The following is an 18763-nucleotide window of genomic DNA, read 5'->3' on the forward strand; positions in this document are numbered from 1 at the left end:
AACCTTTTGGAGTTGCTGAGCCAACAAAATTGAATTGGTGGTGAAGTTAAATGCTTATTATGTACCTGTTGTCACTGAGAAAGAAATCTCTCTGAATTAGCGTCATGGAGGTTTACAGCATGGAAACAGGCCCTTCTGCCCAACTCATCCATGCCGACGAGTTTTCACAATTAATCCAGTACCATTTATTGCAAAGTTTGTGCAAGAATGTTTCCCATTCTATAGTGCTAATGTTTGAAGGTACACTCGGAGGCATACATTTCACAATTTGCTTTGTGCTAATTACAAGGGTCGTATTTAAAAAGCCATTCGAAACTACGTAACTGTTTAATTGAGCTACCACAGTGTTAATCAAGTTTTGTTATACTCATTTTCACTTTTAGCTGAGTCTGCTTTTTAAAAATTTATTTTGATTCATTTATAAATGCCCCTAAAATGCTGCTGTTATAAACCTCATGGGTTCTTTGGGATGTTTAAGCATTTTTCTTTTCTGAAATATCTGCCAAAAATGTTCCTTTGTATTAACTTGTATATTGACTACAAATGTAGATTACCATTCCTCATTTCAGTCTAACACAGGCCAATGTTTGAAGAAATATTTTATTTTTTTCAAACAGTTCTGATAAAAAGCAGAACACGTACACTCATATCTATAGTTAAGAAGACAAGTGTATTATTTTCAATTTTTGACAATAATAACTTGAACGTCAAATGGGTAACTGGAAGCTATGTCAGCTTTGTCACAGCAAGCTCCAATATTACAACTTCTTCAGTGCAAACATCTTGAGCCTATAATTAATAAGAGTTCAATAAGATGAACTACTAACAAGAAATAATTCTGTCAGAGATCTGAGTCGGGAAAATGATGAGTTGAAGGATAGTAGTACTAGTAAGAAGGTTGTACTGCAGAAATTAGTTGGGCTGGAAGTTAATAAGTCCCAAGAGTATTTAAAGAGGCAGCTGTAGAGATAGTTGATGCATTGGTGATTATTTTTTCAAAATTCTATAGATTTTGGAATAATCCCTGCGTGTTAGACACAATCAAATGTCACCTCACCATTCAAGAGGTGAGTGAGAAAATGAGGAACCAAAAACAATGTTCCTTGTAAGTTGCATGGCTCTGAGACACTAGTTGGCGTGCTGAGGCGCCGGACTCTGCTTCTGGAAACCGCTGTTGTACACGGGTGTCAGAAGTCCATGCCATGGAAAAAACAGTTGGAAGAAACATTGACTACACACCTGTTAGCCTGACCTCACTGGTAATTAAAATGCTAAAATCTATGATTAAAAAAATATAATAGACAGACATTTGGATAATAATAATGTGATTGGACATAGATTTGTGAATGGGAAATTGTGTTTGAGAAAGATATTGGAGTTTTTTGACGATGTTACTCAAAGCTGATAAAATGAATTCAGTGGATGTGATATACCTGAATTTTCATTATGCCTTTGATTAGGTCCCTACAGGAGGTTCATTAGAGGTAATGTGCTGGCAGGGATTAAGGATTGGCTAAAAGACAATAGGAAATAGAGATAAAGTGGCCGTTCATATGTTGATAGACAGTGATTGGTGACATAACACAAGGATCAGTATTTGGGTTTCAGCTGTTCACAATAGATATCAATGATTGATGTGGGGATCAATTGTCAAATTTTTAACTTTGTGGATGATACAAAGTTAAGTGGGAAAGTATGTTTTGAAGAAGATCTATCTGGTTGGCATGGACGGGTTGGACCAAAGGGTCTGTTTCCATGCTGTACATCTCTATGACTCTATGTAAAGTGGCTTCTGGTGAATTTGGATAAGCTTAGTAAGTGAGCAAGGACATATGGAACATGATGTGGAAAAATAGGATTATCAACTTTAATAAGATCAGATATGTCAAGTATTTATTAAATGGTGAGAAGTCTCAACTGTAGCTGTATAAAGGGACTTGGATTTCCTTGTTAATAGGATACTGAAGACTAACATGCAGGTACAGCAAGTTAATAGCAAGGCTAGTGGCATGTTAGCCTTTATCACAAGAAGAATTGAGTACATGAGAAGTGATATCGTGCTTCGATTGTACAGGAGCTTGGTTAGATAGCATCTGGGGTACTGTGTGCACTTTTGGTCTCCTGACCTTAAGAAGAATGTTGTTGCCATAGAAGGAATGCAACAGAGGTTCACTGGACTATTTGGTTTTTTTAGATTAGATTACTTAGTGTGGAAACAGGTCCTTCGGCCCAACAAGTCCACACCGACCCACCCAGACCCATTCCCCTACATTTACCCCTGCACCTAACACTACGGGCAATTTAGCGTGGCCAATTCACATTTTTGGATTGTGGGAGGAAACCGGAGCACCCAGAGGAAACTCACGCAGGCACGGGGAGAATGTGCAAACTCCACACAGTCAGTCGCCTGAGGCACTGTGAGGCAGCAGTGCTAACCACTGTGCCACCGTGCCGCCCATAGGATAGCAGGGCAGATTGGGCGAACTAGACCTGTCTTGTCCAGAGTTTTAAAGATTAGAAGATGATCGTATTGAAACCTACAAGTACTTAAAGGGCTCGGCAGGATTAGACGCAGGTTAGATGTTTCCCCTGGTTGTGGAGTTTAAAACCAGGGCACACAATTTAAAAATAAGGGGAATGCCATTTTCGAATAAGATGAGTGGAACTTGTTTTGTCTTTGTTTTGGAGGATTGTAAGTCTGTGGAATTCTCTACCCCAGACAGCTGTGGAAGTTCAGTCTTCAAATAAATTTAAATAGAGATTTGATAGATTACTGATTACCACAGTGTTACGGGGATAGAGTAAGCAAAACTTATTGACATTTTCGATCAGCTAAAATCGCATCAAATAGTGGAACAGGCTCAATGGCCTGAATGGCTGATTCCTCCATTCCTAATCAGAAGAATGTCCTTTCTCAATATTAATCCAGTTCAATGTTGTGTACAAAACTTTGGAACTGATATCCAATGAACAAAGAACAGGAAGTTTTGGTGTTTTTTTTATTCATTCTCATTAGGTCAAATCCTGGAATCTCTTCCTTAAGGGCATTGTGGGACAGCAGCAATTAGGAAGGTGGCTTACCACCAGTTCACAAGGACAATCTGGGGTTAAATGCTGAACTAGTCATTGAGGTTTTTGCCTTCGAAAAGAATAAAAGATTGGAATCCACATCTTGCCCATTAGTTATTCACTTAAGCACTGACTACTTCGTAATCATGTGACAGAAAGTAGAATTTCCCAAAACATGGGAGTACATTTTCACAAGGTGACCTGCTTATTTTAGTAACTGTTCTATTATTTATGACTTTCAGGTAATGATGGATGTAAAACATCAGCCATAGCACAGTCTGTATTCAAACGCTGTTCCTGGTGGGCATATCTGACATGATCTAATCTTGATTTCACCTGAAGTGTTCACGTAACAATTTTCTAACACAAGTAATGAGATTACGATAATGAGCAAGAACTTTGAGCTCAGATTTCTACTTTCCTATCCACTGACACCCACCGTTTTCCTGGAAAAGCTCATTCAGCTGGACATAGGCCAAGGATGTAACTTGTGGTCTGTCTTCTCTTTGCCCAGCATGGTTGCTGTATTTCTTTATATGAGCGATTTGCTTCAGAGTGTTTCATGATACACTTAGATCATCAAAGCATTGCTTATAGATACAAGGTCATATTAAAATGGAATTACTTAAGGAAAGATTAACAGATGTATATATCTCTTTACTAATAGATCCCACACAAATGGGAGGACTCAGCATGCTGCTCTTAGCAGGAGAACATGCCTTGACAGCAAAGGAGGTAACTTGATATGATTGACTTTGACATCATTGTACACACAACCTAGTTTCCAAACTTGAAATGTACTGATAATGTTATGTGTTACTGCACTTAAGCATACATTGCTGCTGCATTGATTATGCTGTTAGTTTGACACTTATTCTAAAACTTAAAAATACTGTAAGAACAACTAAAGTGGCTCATGAATCTGAATAGATTCTGAAGAAGGGCTTATGCCCGAAACGTTGATTCTCCTGTTCCCTGGATGCTGCCTGACCTGCTGTGCTTTTCCAGCAACACATTTCCAGCTCTGATCTCCAGCATCTGCAGACCTCACTTTCTCCTCATGAATCTGAATAGTAAAGGGAAATCTTGAATTACGGTGGAGCAGTTGTTTTATAAATGAATTCACATTAAACAAACAATGTTCTTAGTAATAATCTAATTGCTCTCAAACATTTTTTGCAGATCTAATCCTCGCTCATAACAGTCCTGTCTCCACTCTATTCAGTATATGCACTATGTTTCCCTGCTATTAAAATTGTGCATCATTTATTTTTGCTTGCCTAGAATAGGGCATTACAAAATTCCATTAGTGGCAGATGCTGCTTTGTCTTTTTAAGGCACTCCGGTTTCGCATGCTCTTTTCCATTGCATGCAACCTCAAAAACATGCCCTGTCCTGGAGTTTTTTCTTCTCCTAAGGACAACTGATCTGTCAACACCAAAAAGATTTGCCATTTTTGAATGTTTGCTGGAATTTAAACTCAAGTACTCTATCAAGCTCAGAGCTGTGTTTTCAGTAACACTGAAAATGCAAGAAATTCAATTTGTCAGCAGGTGCTAGGGGTTTATGGTCAAACATAAATTTTGCTGAACTCCTAGATGTGGTCTTCATTGATTAATACTTTAGAAAAGATTATTATATTTCTTTTCAGTAGCTAACAAACTTCATTGGTTTAGGCAGGATTGAGGATACCAATGTAAAATGACATTGTGAATCCGATGGTGTTAACAACTTTATTGTGCTATCATTATTTATGCAGGCTGTCCAGTTAAAACCTTTGTAGTCAGTCTTCTAGTCACTCTTTACTATGTTAAGGGTCAAGAGTATTCAGTTCTCTTGAATGGTGGGCATTTAGACCTTCAAAATGATTTAAAATTTTAATCTAATAAACATTTCATGCTTCAGGCATTTCCTATGATGAAGGCAATTTAAGTGCACTCCATCCCTCTTTAGTCCCACAGTTCTACTGCCTATAACATAACTTGATATGTTTTACCACCATGGTCAATTCTGTCTGTTAGGTTTAGGATAAAAAGATCCATCAACCAAGTTTCTTTAATAATAATTGTGAACAGGTGATTTATTTGGCAAAGCTGAAAAGCTGATTAAAACACAATTCATAAGTACAAATATCAACCTTCTAAATATCACAAAGTATTTGCAAACCTGTTCACAGCAGGAAAGGGAAAAAAATTGATGTGTCTGTCTCTGCAGTAATTGACTTTTGGCCAATGATGGTTAGTTAATGAAGGGAAAAAGTATGAAGTGTGGAATGTTAAGCTAACTACTGGTCTGACACTCTGGCATGTTACATCGTAGAATCCCTACAGTGGGGATACAGGCCATTCGACCCGTTGAGTCCACATCAACCCTCCAACGAGCTTCCATCCAGACCCACCCCTTCCCTGAAACCCTGCATTTCCTATGCCTAATCTACCTACCCTGCACATGCCTGGATGCTGATGGGCAATTTAGCATGACCACTCCACCTAACCTGCACATCTTTGGACAGACGGAGAAAACTGGAGCATCTGGGAGGAACTCATGCAATCAGGGGAGAATGTGCAAACTCCACACAGATGGTCGTTTGAGGGTAGACTCAAACCTGCGTCCCTGGCGCTATGAACCAACAGTGCTAACCACTGATTTTTTTTTTAGCCATCTTATTGCCCTTGTGAGCTGGATGTCACCAAGCAAAAACAGTTGTCTTTGGGATCTTTGCAAATGCAGCTTCCTTAGGAAACACAATGTCTTGATTTATTTTGGATGCTTTTCAATTAGACAATCAGATTTCACACAGGATTCAAAACAAGAATTTTGTTGTACACCAGCAATTTCAAACAATACCAGAAGTGAACACTGAAACCTGACAGATATAAACTCCAACTGTTCCCATCGAACGTGTGGCTACCTAGAAATGTGTTGTTACATAATGTTCTAATATCCTTTCATTGACCTCTTTTGGAAAAAAAAACACTCCGGGTATCCACAATCTTCGAAACTCTAGTCCAGAAAAATGATAATGCTCTGAAGGCTTCAGAGTTAATGTAGGAATACTGCTACACATTACAAATTCTCCTTGTGGGATTGCAATAGCATCGGCAAAGTAATAGGTGGCACTTAATAAGGACTTTGCCTGCCCTTAATAAGGTTTTGTAATTGAGTTCCCACTTCGCCAATCCTGATGATTTTGTTCAAAATGTAACTTTTATTTCCTGACACAGTTCTTTCCTTTCTCTTCTGAGCGATGTAATCATTGTAGTGAAGGCTATAATAGTTCAGCCAAAACTTGTGTTTTTCTTCACACAGATTTCCTCCAATACAACACAGTCAGGGATCCCTGACTCAACCAAGCAGTGTGGGAATTCAGCATTGTTTCAATTAGCAGAGGTATGCTTTCTGACTCTTGAACAATGTTTAAAGGAATATGTTTGTGTTAGTCCCAGAAATAGCTTAGTATTTTACTGGAATGATTGTGTGAATTTATAGTGTTGTAAAACAAAGTAAGTTGCCCTGTCAGTATGTAAACCTCTCACATTTGAAGTTTGTAGGTCATATGATTCAAGAGTCAGTACACTTTTGCATCCTCACGAGAGGAACAAAACAATCTTGGTTTTGCAAACACAGATTAAAAATAATATCTAAAATGTTTTAGAATGCTTTTTTTGCTGTTGGTAGAATGCTGGATTGATATTCAGTTTAGTAACTTGACTGCGAAAGTCAAGTAAACCTTTGCATTTTGAACATTCAGTTTTTATTTCCTTGTCATTTTGGACTTAGATTGTGGGTGTTGGCAATGCATACACTAAAAACAAAGGGACATCAAATTTCATCACTCATTGGTGACAATACATAGTTTCCATTGATTCAGCTGTGATCATAAGTGCTGAAAGGAAACAGTTGAACTTAGCCATCATTCAATATAAAATCATTTTGTGGGATGATGGTTCCTGCTCCTCCTCCAATTCAGTTGTTAAGTAAATATTTCCTGTGATGCTGATTCTGTTTGTATATTAATCTTTCTAAACTGGAAAGTGAACTTAGTTCCGGTTCCTCCAAGTTCATAAAAAATGTCATTTCACACTTGCCCCTGCATTGTTTTGAACAAGAATTTGTTGGATCCAACAATGGATCCAACAATATTATGTTGCATTGTTGTTACCATGATGTTAATTAGAATTAGTGGCAGCCACATTGCAGTTTAACTGGTTGCATGTGATATTGACAACATTCCAAGGTTAACGTCACCAGAAATTGGAGATTAATTAACTGGATACTATTTTCAATGAGCTGACATAAAATCCTAGAAAACAGAAGGCCGTGCATTTATAAAGTCCCTTTCATGACCACCAACTGTTTCAAAGCATTTACAGTCAAAGAAGTACAGAACAGCCTCAATTATCTGAATGAGATGGGTGGAGAGTATTTTGTTTGGATAACAGAGTTCGAATAGTGGATTGTTCAGATAATGGATCACATTTTTACAGGACCTTGAGATCTTGTTTGGAAATCCAAAATTTGGATAATTGATGTTCGGATAATCGAGGTTGTTCTGTACTTCTTTTCTCATTGTAATACAAGTCAAGCACAGCAAGTTCACAATAAATAATCACCAGTCTGTTTTTGTAACATTGATTGAGAATAGATATTGGCCAAGGCATTAGGGATACCTCCCCGATCGTCTTCAATGGAGTACCACCTGAGATGACAGATGGAACCTTGCTTTATGGTCTCATTGATAGATGGCACTCCAAATAGTGCTGTGTTTTCTCAGTAACACATTGGAACATCAATCATGACTTTTGTATTGCATTCAAGACTGGAACTTGAACTCACTCAGATATGTGATGATACCAACAGACTGTCATTTGACACATGGAGTCATTCATTTTTTAATGTATTTTAGTTATAAACAATAAGGGTAGTGATGTGGTGGAGGAGATGGTCGGGAGGCTCTTCGACTTGATGAGATGATTGGAGTTGCGCAATCATGTGATGAAATCTCCAATAATAGACCCACCCTCAGTTGACAGCCGTCTTTGCATGATGTCCTCCATTATTTTAACTGACAATATAATCTTCTGCAGGTTGCTTAATTGTAACATCTGGTTTTTGCTTCAGATGTGTTCGGACCGGTTGGTAACTGAAGGAGTAAAAACTGAACCCACCATGTGTACCTCAGAGGATAGCCATACACCTGAGATGCCCACCATAAATCCTGGATTGACTGCAAAGGATAATGGTATTAAGCCACAGGACTGGATTACTAATGACAAATCGTTGTCCTTGTTAACTGACACTTCTGTGACAAGTCATAATAAAAGTGAAAAAATTAAAAAGAAGAAGAAGAAAAAAGTTAAACTTGAAACTACCAAAGCTGAAAAACAGACATTTAAAAAAAGCGGGAAGAAACGGAAATCATCAGAGTCTGACATGGAAAGCTTAATGTACACGATTGATGCTGTTGCTAAGGGGGACTGGGGCACTGAAAAACCTTCAGGAAGCCCAATGAAAAGTGCACGATGCTCAGCAAAGTCAACGGAAAATCTGTTACACTCTGTCTCCAGCCCACCAAAGAAAAAAATGAAACCAAAACCAATCAAATTACCTGCTGAAAAGATTTCAGAACTCAACAAACACTCAAAGGTTTCTGATCTTGAGAAAGTTACCAGCAGCCCAATCAAAACTGAAACTTTTTCTGTCACTGAGCAACTACTTTCCCATAATGCACTAGGTGAAGTGAAAGCTGAGAACAAGGAGATCAGTAAAAAGACAGAAGCATCTGGGTCCAGAAAATCTGAGCGATCGTGTAAAGGTGCTCTATATAAGACTTTGGTGTCAGAAGGAATGTTGACATCTTTACGGGCCAATGTCGACAGAGGTAAGTGACGGGGTTCTAAATCAAATTCTGCTTGTATGTGCTCGTACACAAGATAATGAATGAAGGGCGTGATATGTTTGCTATTCATTCTTGGTCTCTGCTGGAGAGGCAAAAAGAGAAATGAGTTACTTCTCCACAGATAGCAACCAAGTTTAGAGGGCGAGTACTAACATACGCTTTTTACTGAAGAAGATGGGCACAGAGGCTTCCCAATTTATGATCATTTGATTTACAAACACTTATGGAAGCGATTTCATATAAGGATGTAATTTTGAAGATCTGATGTACAAACATTTTCTGTACTTACGAATGACTGTTGTATATTATCTTGCATTGTGTTCTGACTTGTGTGTTAAATACAAATTTGCAACAGACTCAGGGGCCAGACCCATTCACAGGGGACAGCTTGTATATGACTAGAATTGGTTGCTTCGTCAAAGTTTTACTTAAGGTATGGTGCTTGCCATCTTACTGAATGTAAGAGGTGAATGTATATAATGAGATGAAGCATTGATTATTGCGAAACTACTTTATCAAAGTTATAAAAGCTGTCCTATGTGATGATGAGAAAGGTAAACACCCTCTGTTCAACCGTGCCAGCCTGTTTGCAACCTTTGACATGGTTGACCACACCATCCACCTGTAGTACCTCTCTACACTCCACTGTGAGTAGCACTGCTTGCACCTCATTCCATTCTTATCATTCTCACTGTTGTCAGAGAATTACTCACCATCGCTGACCTTCCAGGTCCCCACACTGTTACTTCCATTGTCTATCCTTGACGTGTCCTATTTCTCATCTGCAAAGTATCCCTCAGCGACATCATTTGAAGGCACAGCATTAGTTTTCTTCGACAGCTAATTCTACCTCCTCATCACATCTCTTGTCTCTTCTGGAGTTGCTAAATTATCAGGTTCCTAATAAATATCCAGTATTGATTGAGCAGAGATTTCCTGTAATTAAGTATTGAAAAGACTATTTTCGGTCCCTGCTCAAAATCCTGCTTCCACTTACCAATTCCATTCCAATCTCTTCCATCAACATCTCGAATTGCGAGGAGGGCCCATCCTATGCTGGTTTGTTTTCAAATATTGACTGGGATTGACTTGCCATTTCTGGTATATATTAAGTCACTTGCTTCCATTCCATGGAAATCCTGTGAAGCCATAAAATGTGGCAGCGGAAATAAGCCATTCAGCCCATCAAGCTGTTCCATTCTTCAATGAGATCATTACTGATCTGATAATCCTCAGCTCTACTGCCCTGTCTTTTCTCACATCCCATGATTCCCTTACTGATTAAACATGTCTGCCTCAGGCCCTTTTATGTACTTAATGATATAGCTTCATCAGCCTTCTACTGTTAAGAAAAGTTCCACAGATTCACTATCTTCTGGAAGAAAAAATGTTTCTCCTCATCTCTGTCCTAAATGGGTGACCCCTAACTCTGAGCTAATGCCCTCTGTTCCTGGATCTTCCCACAGAGGAAGAATCTCCCAATATCTATTCTGCCAAGCTTCCTGAGAATCTAATCTGTCTCAATGATCATAGATCGTAGAATCCCTGCAGTGTGGCAGCAGGCCATTCAGCCTATCGAGTCCACATCAACCCTCCAAACAGCATGTCACCCAGGGCCACTGTCTATCTATTCCTGTAACCTTGCATTTCCCATGACTAATTCACCTAGCCTGCACATCCCTGAACACTATGGGCAATTTAGCATGACCAATCCACCTAATCTGCATATCTTTGGATTGTAGAAGGAAACCAAAGCACTCTGAGGAAGCCCACACAGACACTGGGAGAATATGCAAATGCAACACAAACAGTTGCCCGAGGGTGGAATCGAACCTGGGTCCCTGGCACTGAGGGGCAGCAGTGCTTACCACTGAGTGTCTCATTTGTCTCAAACTGCAGTGAGTGCAGGTCCATACATGTACAATGTGTTGTACTGATTTTCAACTCTAACCTCTACCAAGGTCTCCTCTTACTACCTTTGTTTCTCACTGAAATTTAGCTGTTTTAAAAAACGGAGCTGTTCTCCTGTGTTTCATAATTATTGTGGACCATGATGTTGCAGCTTCCAGAAGCTGCGTGGACTGAATTTTGAAACCAGTCTAAAAAACACCTTTTTAATAGTGTTTGATGAGGTGATAATCTGGTATCCAGGTTATGTAAGTTTTCATTGGTTGATGGTTATCCCTGAAGGTTAATTACAGTGACTGCATGACTTGTTTAGGGAGAAATTGCCGTGTTGCTATACCCAGTATTAGAATGACCAATAGAGGGCAGCATTACAAATGTTTTCATCATCATACCTATGTATGAGAAATGTTAAAGGGTTTTCTGGACAATTACCACAAACTCTATTCTCCATCTACCATTTCCATCACTCTGGCAACTCTTTGATTTTTTGCAACTTTGGTGTTATATGTGAAGCAGAGGTGAGCTTGTGAACACACATGATTGTCTGTTTCCACATTACTGGATTCCACTCCAACTCGTGCATTTTCTGCTGCAACCCTCATTTGTGACTTTGTTACAGTCACTTGACTTAACTATTCCAGCAGAACTCTGACTCCCTTCACATTCTGTTCTTTTTATCATCCAAATGTCTATTGCTTGTGTTCTACCTCACATCATCCTTCTGCTCACTGATCTACATTGATAGCCTTCAAGAAATGTCTCAGTTTAAAATTTCTAATCTTTGTTCTCAGATTGCTTCAGTATCTCACCCCTCCCTGTCTCTGAAATCTCCTCCAGCCCCTACAACAATCCAAGATATCTCTATTCTTCCATATTTAATCTCCCTTGCTTCATCTTTGGCTTCATCTCCCTTGCTTCAATCATTTGACATCCTAACTTCTGGAATTGCCTTCCTAACCCTGTTCACCCCTAACCTTTTTTTTTCTCTCATTTACAACAATCGTTTCAAACTACTTCTGTGATTTTATAGACAGTCGGAATAAATGGGTCAGTTTTGATTTGGCAGGCTGTAGCTACAGGAACTATGCTTGGCTATGATTTGTATATCATATCACTGACTGACAAGAGGATTCTGACTGTGATGAATTCAAGAGAAAGTAAACATTGAGGAGGATCTCAGGAGGCTGCTTTATAGCAGTCTTGTAAAGAGCTGTCAAAAAGCATGTTAAGTAAGTGGACAGGAGTGTGGCAGATGGCATACAATGTGAAGGAACGTGCAGTTAGCCACTTTGGTTGGACAGCTGGAAAATGGAGTCCTCCTGAAATGTTTAGAGGCTAAGAAGTATGGATATTCACTGGTTCCTGTATGTCGTCATACACAGACAGTTAACATAGAAACATAGAAAATAGGTGCAGGAGTAGGCTATTCGGCCCTTTTGAGCCTGCACCACATTCAATATGATCATGGCTGATCATACAATTTCAATCTCCCGTTCCTGCTTTCTCTCCATATCTCTTGATCCCTTTAGCCACAAGGATCACGTCCAGCTCCCCTTTGAATATATCTAACAAACTGGCCTCAACAGCTTTCTATGGGAGAGAATTCCACAGGTTCATAATTCTGAGTGAAGAAATTCTTCCTCATCTCAATCCTGAATGACTCACCCCTTATTCTTACACTGTGACCTCTAGTTCTACACCTCCCCAACATCAGGAACATTCTTCCCACATCTAGCCTGTTCAGTCCCACCAGGATTGTGTATGTTGCTATGAGGTTCCCCCCTCATTGTTCTAGATTCCAGCTTACATAAGCCTAGTTGATCCAGTCTTTCTTCATATGTCAATCCTGCCATCCCAGGAATCGGTCTGGTCAATCAGCTGGACTTCCTCAATAGCAAGAATGTCCTTCCTCAGTAGGAGACGAAAACTGCACACAATATTCAAGGTGTGATTTCACCAAGTCCCTGTAAAAGCGCATCAAGACATCCCTACTCCGATACACAAATCCTCTCTCTATGAAGGCCAGCATAGCTTTCTTCACTGCCTGCTGCACCTGCATGCCAACCTTCAGTGACTGTTCCACCATGATATCCAGGTCTCTATGCACCTCACCTTTTCTTAAACTGCCACCATTCAAATTATAATCTGTGTTTCTGTTTTTGTGACCAAATTGGAGAACCTCGCATTTATCCACATTATATTGCATTTGTTAAGTATCAGCCAATCCATCCAAGTCACCTTGCAACCTCTTATCATCATCGCAGCATACATTGTAACCGAGCTTCTTGTCATCTGCAACTTTAGAAATATGGAATTTAATTTCTTCATCCAAATCGTTAATGTACATTGTGAACAATTGGCGTCCCAGCGCTGAACCCAGCAGTTACCCCAGTTGTCTCTTGACTCTAATCTCCAGCGTCTGCAGTACCTACTTTTGCCTAGTTGATTTTAACTTTACTGCGAATCCTCTTCCAAGGATGCCTACCTTGAAGAAGTTCTCCTCTTCTCTCTACATGGATCTCAGTGAGTCTCTCTCTCTCTCTCAACTACCTTCTCCCCAGCAGCCCCCCCCCCCCCCCCCCCCCCCCCCCCACTTTATCTCTCTACCCCCGAGGCACCCAGCCTCATTCATGCTGAAGGGCTTTTGCCTGAAACATCGATTTGTTGTCACTGCCTGCCACTCTGAAAAGGAATCCAGAGTTTATTCCAACTCTGCTTCCTGCCTGTCAACCAGTTTTCTATCCATGTCAGTACATTACCTCCGATACCACGAGCTTTAATTTTCCTCACTAATCTCTTGTGTGGAACCTTTTCAAAAGCCTTTTGAAAGTCTGGATCTCAACATCTACAGGTTCACCCTTGTCCATTCTGCTGGACACATCCTCAAAAAATTCCAAAAGATTTGTCAAGCATGATTTCCCTTTACTGAATCCACACTGACTTGGACTGATTCTATCACCGCTTTCCAAATGCTCAGTTATTACATCCTTAATAATTGAATCCAGCATTTTCCCCACCACCAATGTCAGGCTACCGCCTTATAATTGCCTGTTTTCTCTCTCTCTCTCTCTCTCTCTCTCTCTCTCTCTCTCTCTCTCTCTCTCTCTCTCTCTCTCTCTCTCTCTCTCCTTTTTTTTAAAGAGTGGGGTTTCATTAGCTACCCTCCAGTCCATTGGAACTCTTCCTGGGTCTCGAGAATGCTGGAAAATTATCACCTAATGCATTCGCTATTTCTTGGGCTGTTTCCTTAAGTGAGATGAAGCACATCAGGCCGGTGGACTGATCAAGTTTTAATCCCATCGACCTCCCCAATACATAAGAACTAGGAGCAGGAGTAGGCCATCCAGCTTTTCGAGCCTGCTGCACTATTCAATAAGATCATGGCTAATCTTTTTGTGGACTTGGCTCCACTTGCCCACGCTCTCGCGGTATCCCTTAATTCCTTTATTTTTCAAACAAAAATCTACCTTCGCTTTAAAAGTGAAGTAGCGATAACTACTTCACTGGGCAAGGAAGTCCATAGATTAACAACTCAGAGTGAAGAAGTTCCTTCTCAAATCAGTCCTAAATCTGCTCCCTGTAATTTTGAGGCCATACCCTCTTGTCCTAGTCTCACCTACCAGTAGAAATATCCCATCTATTTCTATCTTATCCATTTCCTTCATAACTTTATATGTTTCTGTAAGATCACCTCTCATTCTTCTGAATTTCAGTGAATATAATCCCAAATACTCAGCATCTCCTGATAAGCTAACCCCCTCAACTCCAGTATCAGTCTAGTAAACGACCACTGCACACAGTACTCCAGGTGTGGCCTCACCAGCACCTTGTACAGCTGCAACATACCCCTCTCTGCTGTTAACTCAATCCCCTTAGCAATGAAGGACAAAATTCCATTTGCCTTCTTAATTACTTGTACTTGGAGACAACCCTCTGTGATTCATGCACAAGGACACACTCGTCCCTCTGCATAGTACTATGCTGCAACTTTAACATTCAAGTAATAATCTATTTTGTTACTCTCAACAAAATGTATGACTTCACATTTACTAACATTGGATTCCATCTGTCAGATCTTTGCCCACTCACTCAATGTATCTATGTCCCTTTGCAAAGTTTCACAGTCCTCTGCACACTTTGCTCTGCCATTCATCTTAGTGTCATCTGCAAGCTTTGACACCCTACACGTGGTTCCCAACTCCAAATCACCTATATAAATTGTCAAGAATTATGGTCCCAACACCGATCCTGAGGCACACCACTAATCAGTGATTGCCAGCCAGAATAGCACTCATTTTTGCCCACTCTTTTCTTCCTGCTAGTCAACCAATCCTCTATCCACGCTAATACCCTACCCCTAATGCCATGCATCCTTATCAAATGCAGCAGCCTCATGTGCGGCACCTTATCAAAGGCCTTTTGGAAATCTACATACGCTACATCTACTGGGTCCCCGTTGTCTACCTTGCTTGAAATGTCTTCATAGAATTCCAAAAGATTTGTGAAGTATGACCTGCCCTTCATGAACCCATGCTGCATCTGCCCAACGGGGCAATTTCTATTGAGATGCCCTGCTATTTCTTTCTTGATAATAGGCTCCAGCATCTTCCTCACTACAGAGGTTAAGCTTACCAGTCTGTGATTCCCTGTCTTTTGTCTGGCTCCTTTTTAAGCAGTGGTGTCACATTTGCTGTTTTCCATCTGTTGGGACTGCCCCAGTGTCCTGACTAAAAAGGATTTCCTTCAATTCCTCCTTCATGCTTGACCCTCTGTGTTAGGTTCTTTTCCTGCAACTTTACACACGAGGTGCAGTTTGCACACACCAACTTCTGCAAATAGTTAAAGTTTGTCCAAGCCTGTACAAGCTAGGTGACCCCCTTTGACTCTCCTCGCAGGCGCATGAGGTTGAGTCAAAAGAGGCCCCAACAAAGTAAACCCACCCCCTTTATACAGGTCAGTTGGCCATGCTCACAGATGCTCTGGCCGCTCCTCCACAGTCACGTGCCACTCAAGACAACCTCCATTTACTCATAATCACAGTTACCCCTGGTACAATGGCAGGATGAGATCATCCTCTGAGATAATGCAAATGCTAATACCCTAGTCATGGGGAATCATTATGCAGACGATTTCCTGACTCAGTGATTCACCAAGACAGTGTAGGTGTGACATAGCTCTGGCCAGAAAGCATTTCTGAATGGAAGAGATTGAATGATGGTTTAACTTGACAATAGCAAGGGGGAGTGGTAGCAAAAATGACTGTCTATTTGGAGCATGATTGTCGTCCCCACCCAAAGACAGTACATTTTACCCTTTAATATGACATTGATGTCCAAAGAGGTATTCCCACTTAACCTTTTAATATTACATTTGTCCCCTAGCATTTCCTGAAGGTTATTTGTGTCCTCCCTAGTGAAGACAGATCCAAAGTATTTGTTCACCTGGTCTGTCATCTCTTTGTTACCCATTATGAATTCACCTGATTCTAAGTGCAAGGGACTTACACTTGTCTTCACTGGTATTTTCTCTTCACATATCTGCAGAAGCTTTTACAGTCAGTTTTCATGTTTTCCGCAAGTTTACTTTCATATTCTATTTTCCCCTTCCAAATTAAACCCGTTGTCCTCCTCTGCTGAATTTTAAATTTCTCCTGGTCCTCAGGTTTGCTGCTTTTTCTAGCCAAATTATATGCCTCCCCTTTCGCTTTAACACTCTCCCTGATTTCCCTTGTTAGCTGTCGTTAAGCCACCTTCACGGTTTTACTCTTAGACCAGGGATGTACAATTGTTGAAGTTAATCCATGTGTTCTTGAAATGTCTGACATTGCCTATCCACCATCAGTCCTTAACTATCCTGGGCCAATTTATCCTAGCCAATACATGTCTTGTACCATCAAAGTTAACTTTCTTTAAGTTCAGGACCCTAGACTCTGATTTAACTGTATCATTCTCCATCTTAATGAAGAATTCTGTCATATTATGGTCATTCTCCCCCAAAAGGTCTCGCACTACAATGTTGCTAATTAATCCTGTCTCCTTTCACAATACCCAGTCTAGGATGGCTTGCTCTCTCGTTGGTGAGAAAACCATTCCTCATATATCGCATTGCTACTAGTTTGGTTAGTCCAATCAATATGTAGATTTAAGTCATGCATAATAACTGCTATACCCTTACTGCATGCATCTCTAATTATCCTGTTTGATACTGTTTGGTGTTCTATACACAACTCCCACTAAAGTCTTTTTCCCTTTTGGTGTTTTGCAGCTCCACCCATACAGATTCCACATCATCCAGGCGAATGTCTTTCCTTACTATCCTCCTTAATCAGCAATGCTACTCCACCTCCCTTTCCTCTCCATCTATCTTTTCTGAACATTGAATAACCCTGGACATTGAGTTCCCATCCTTGGGTCACCATGGAGCCAGGTCTCTGTGATCCCAATTACATCATATCGGGCATGCAGGCAATTAAGAAAGTACATTTTAGCTTATATTACAAAGGGATTGGAATATAAGGATACATAAAGGCTTTCTTTAATTGTGTAGGACCTTAATGAGACTGCAATATAGTATTGTGTACAACTTTAGTCATCTTATCTAAGATATACCTGCCTCAGAAGCAGTGCAACAGAGCTTCACCTGAATGATTCCCAGGATGAGGGGATTATCCTGTGATAAGATGTTAAATAGACTGAATCTAAATTCCATAGAGTTTAGAAGACTGAGAAGTTCATCCCAGAAGCTGGGAGGTCAAAAATGAGAGGTCACAGTCTGAGAATACATTGCCAACTTAGGACACAGATGAGGAGATCTTTATTGGGATAATTTATTTAGGTTATATATTGGTATATTTTTCTGTACTTAGATATGGGAATGATATGGTACAGGGAAGTTGAAGTAGTAGATCAACAATGTTTGACCAGCAACGCAACCTCAACTCTGCTCCTGCTTCTTACATTCTTATCATCTTACCTGTTTATATCTCTTTGTGGATGACTATAATTATTTTTGTTACAGTCCTCTGATACACCTTGGCACACTTTACTGTGTTAAAGGAACTATGGAAATACAAAATAATACTGTTGTTTAAAGATGTAACATAATATAGTGGAATTTCAGTGATTTAATGAGATGAATATGACCACAGGTGGCAAAGAACCAAGAATTCCTAAATTGCTGTACATTGTTTATTAGCCAGTTATTCCTCAGCAAAAGCTATTATAGGCACAGTTCATCCCTGTTTACTCAGCCAGTACAATCATAAATTACTTAACTGTTCAACATTTGGATTGCAGCTCCATCAACACATCATCAACTCAGTAACAGTCAAGGACATGCTTGATTAGTCCATTGTCTATTGTGTAAAAATGTATTCCCTCCCCCATGGCTTCTCCCCCAATGCTATAAGATGAATTCCAGCAACTCACCATGGCTCCTTTGACAGCATCTACCCAAATCAAAACCCTCTAATGAAGAGTTACTGGACTCAAAATGCTAACTCTGCTTTCTTCTACAGGTGCTGCCAGACCTGCTGAATTTCTTCAGCAATTTCTGTTTTTGTTTCAACTTCAAAGCCTCTATCAGCAACACGACAAGGACAGCACCACATGCAAATATCAGCACCTTTCATTTCTCTTCTCTTCCAAGTTGCGCACAAAATCAACTTAGTCATGGAGATGAACAACACGGAAACAGACCCTTTGATCCAACTCGTCCATGCCGACCAGATATTCTAAATTAATCTAGTCCCATTTGCCAACATTTGGCCGATCTCCTTCTAAACCCTTTGTATCCATGTACCCATCCAGATGCCTTTTAAGTCTTGTAATTGTACCAGCCTCCACCACTTCCTCTGGCAGCTCATTCCTCTGCATGAAAAAGTTGCCC

The 18763-nt window shown here is 40.1% G+C and overlaps 1 protein-coding gene across 11 annotated transcripts in view; it reads left to right on the plus strand.

The window, feature by feature from the left end:
• Positions 1-18763, plus strand: part of bbx (BBX high mobility group box domain containing) — a 223989-nt gene that overhangs the window by 175261 nt on the left and 29965 nt on the right. For all 11 annotated transcript variants that reach the window (XM_087992700.1, XM_087992701.1, XM_087992702.1 and 8 more), the window contains 3 exons: positions 3737-3804; positions 6379-6459; positions 8191-8950. In XM_087992700.1, coding sequence (XP_087848826.1) covers positions 3737-3804; positions 6379-6459; positions 8191-8950 — 909 coding nt within the window. The remainder of the gene's footprint in view (positions 1-3736; positions 3805-6378; positions 6460-8190; positions 8951-18763) is intronic.

The sequence above is a fragment of the Chiloscyllium plagiosum genome, unplaced genomic scaffold (assembly GCF_037043375.1).
Source record: "Chiloscyllium plagiosum isolate Xiang-an unplaced genomic scaffold, Cpla_swu_hap1 HiC_scaffold_12, whole genome shotgun sequence".
NCBI classification, from domain to species: Eukaryota; Metazoa; Chordata; class Chondrichthyes; order Orectolobiformes; family Hemiscylliidae; genus Chiloscyllium; species Chiloscyllium plagiosum.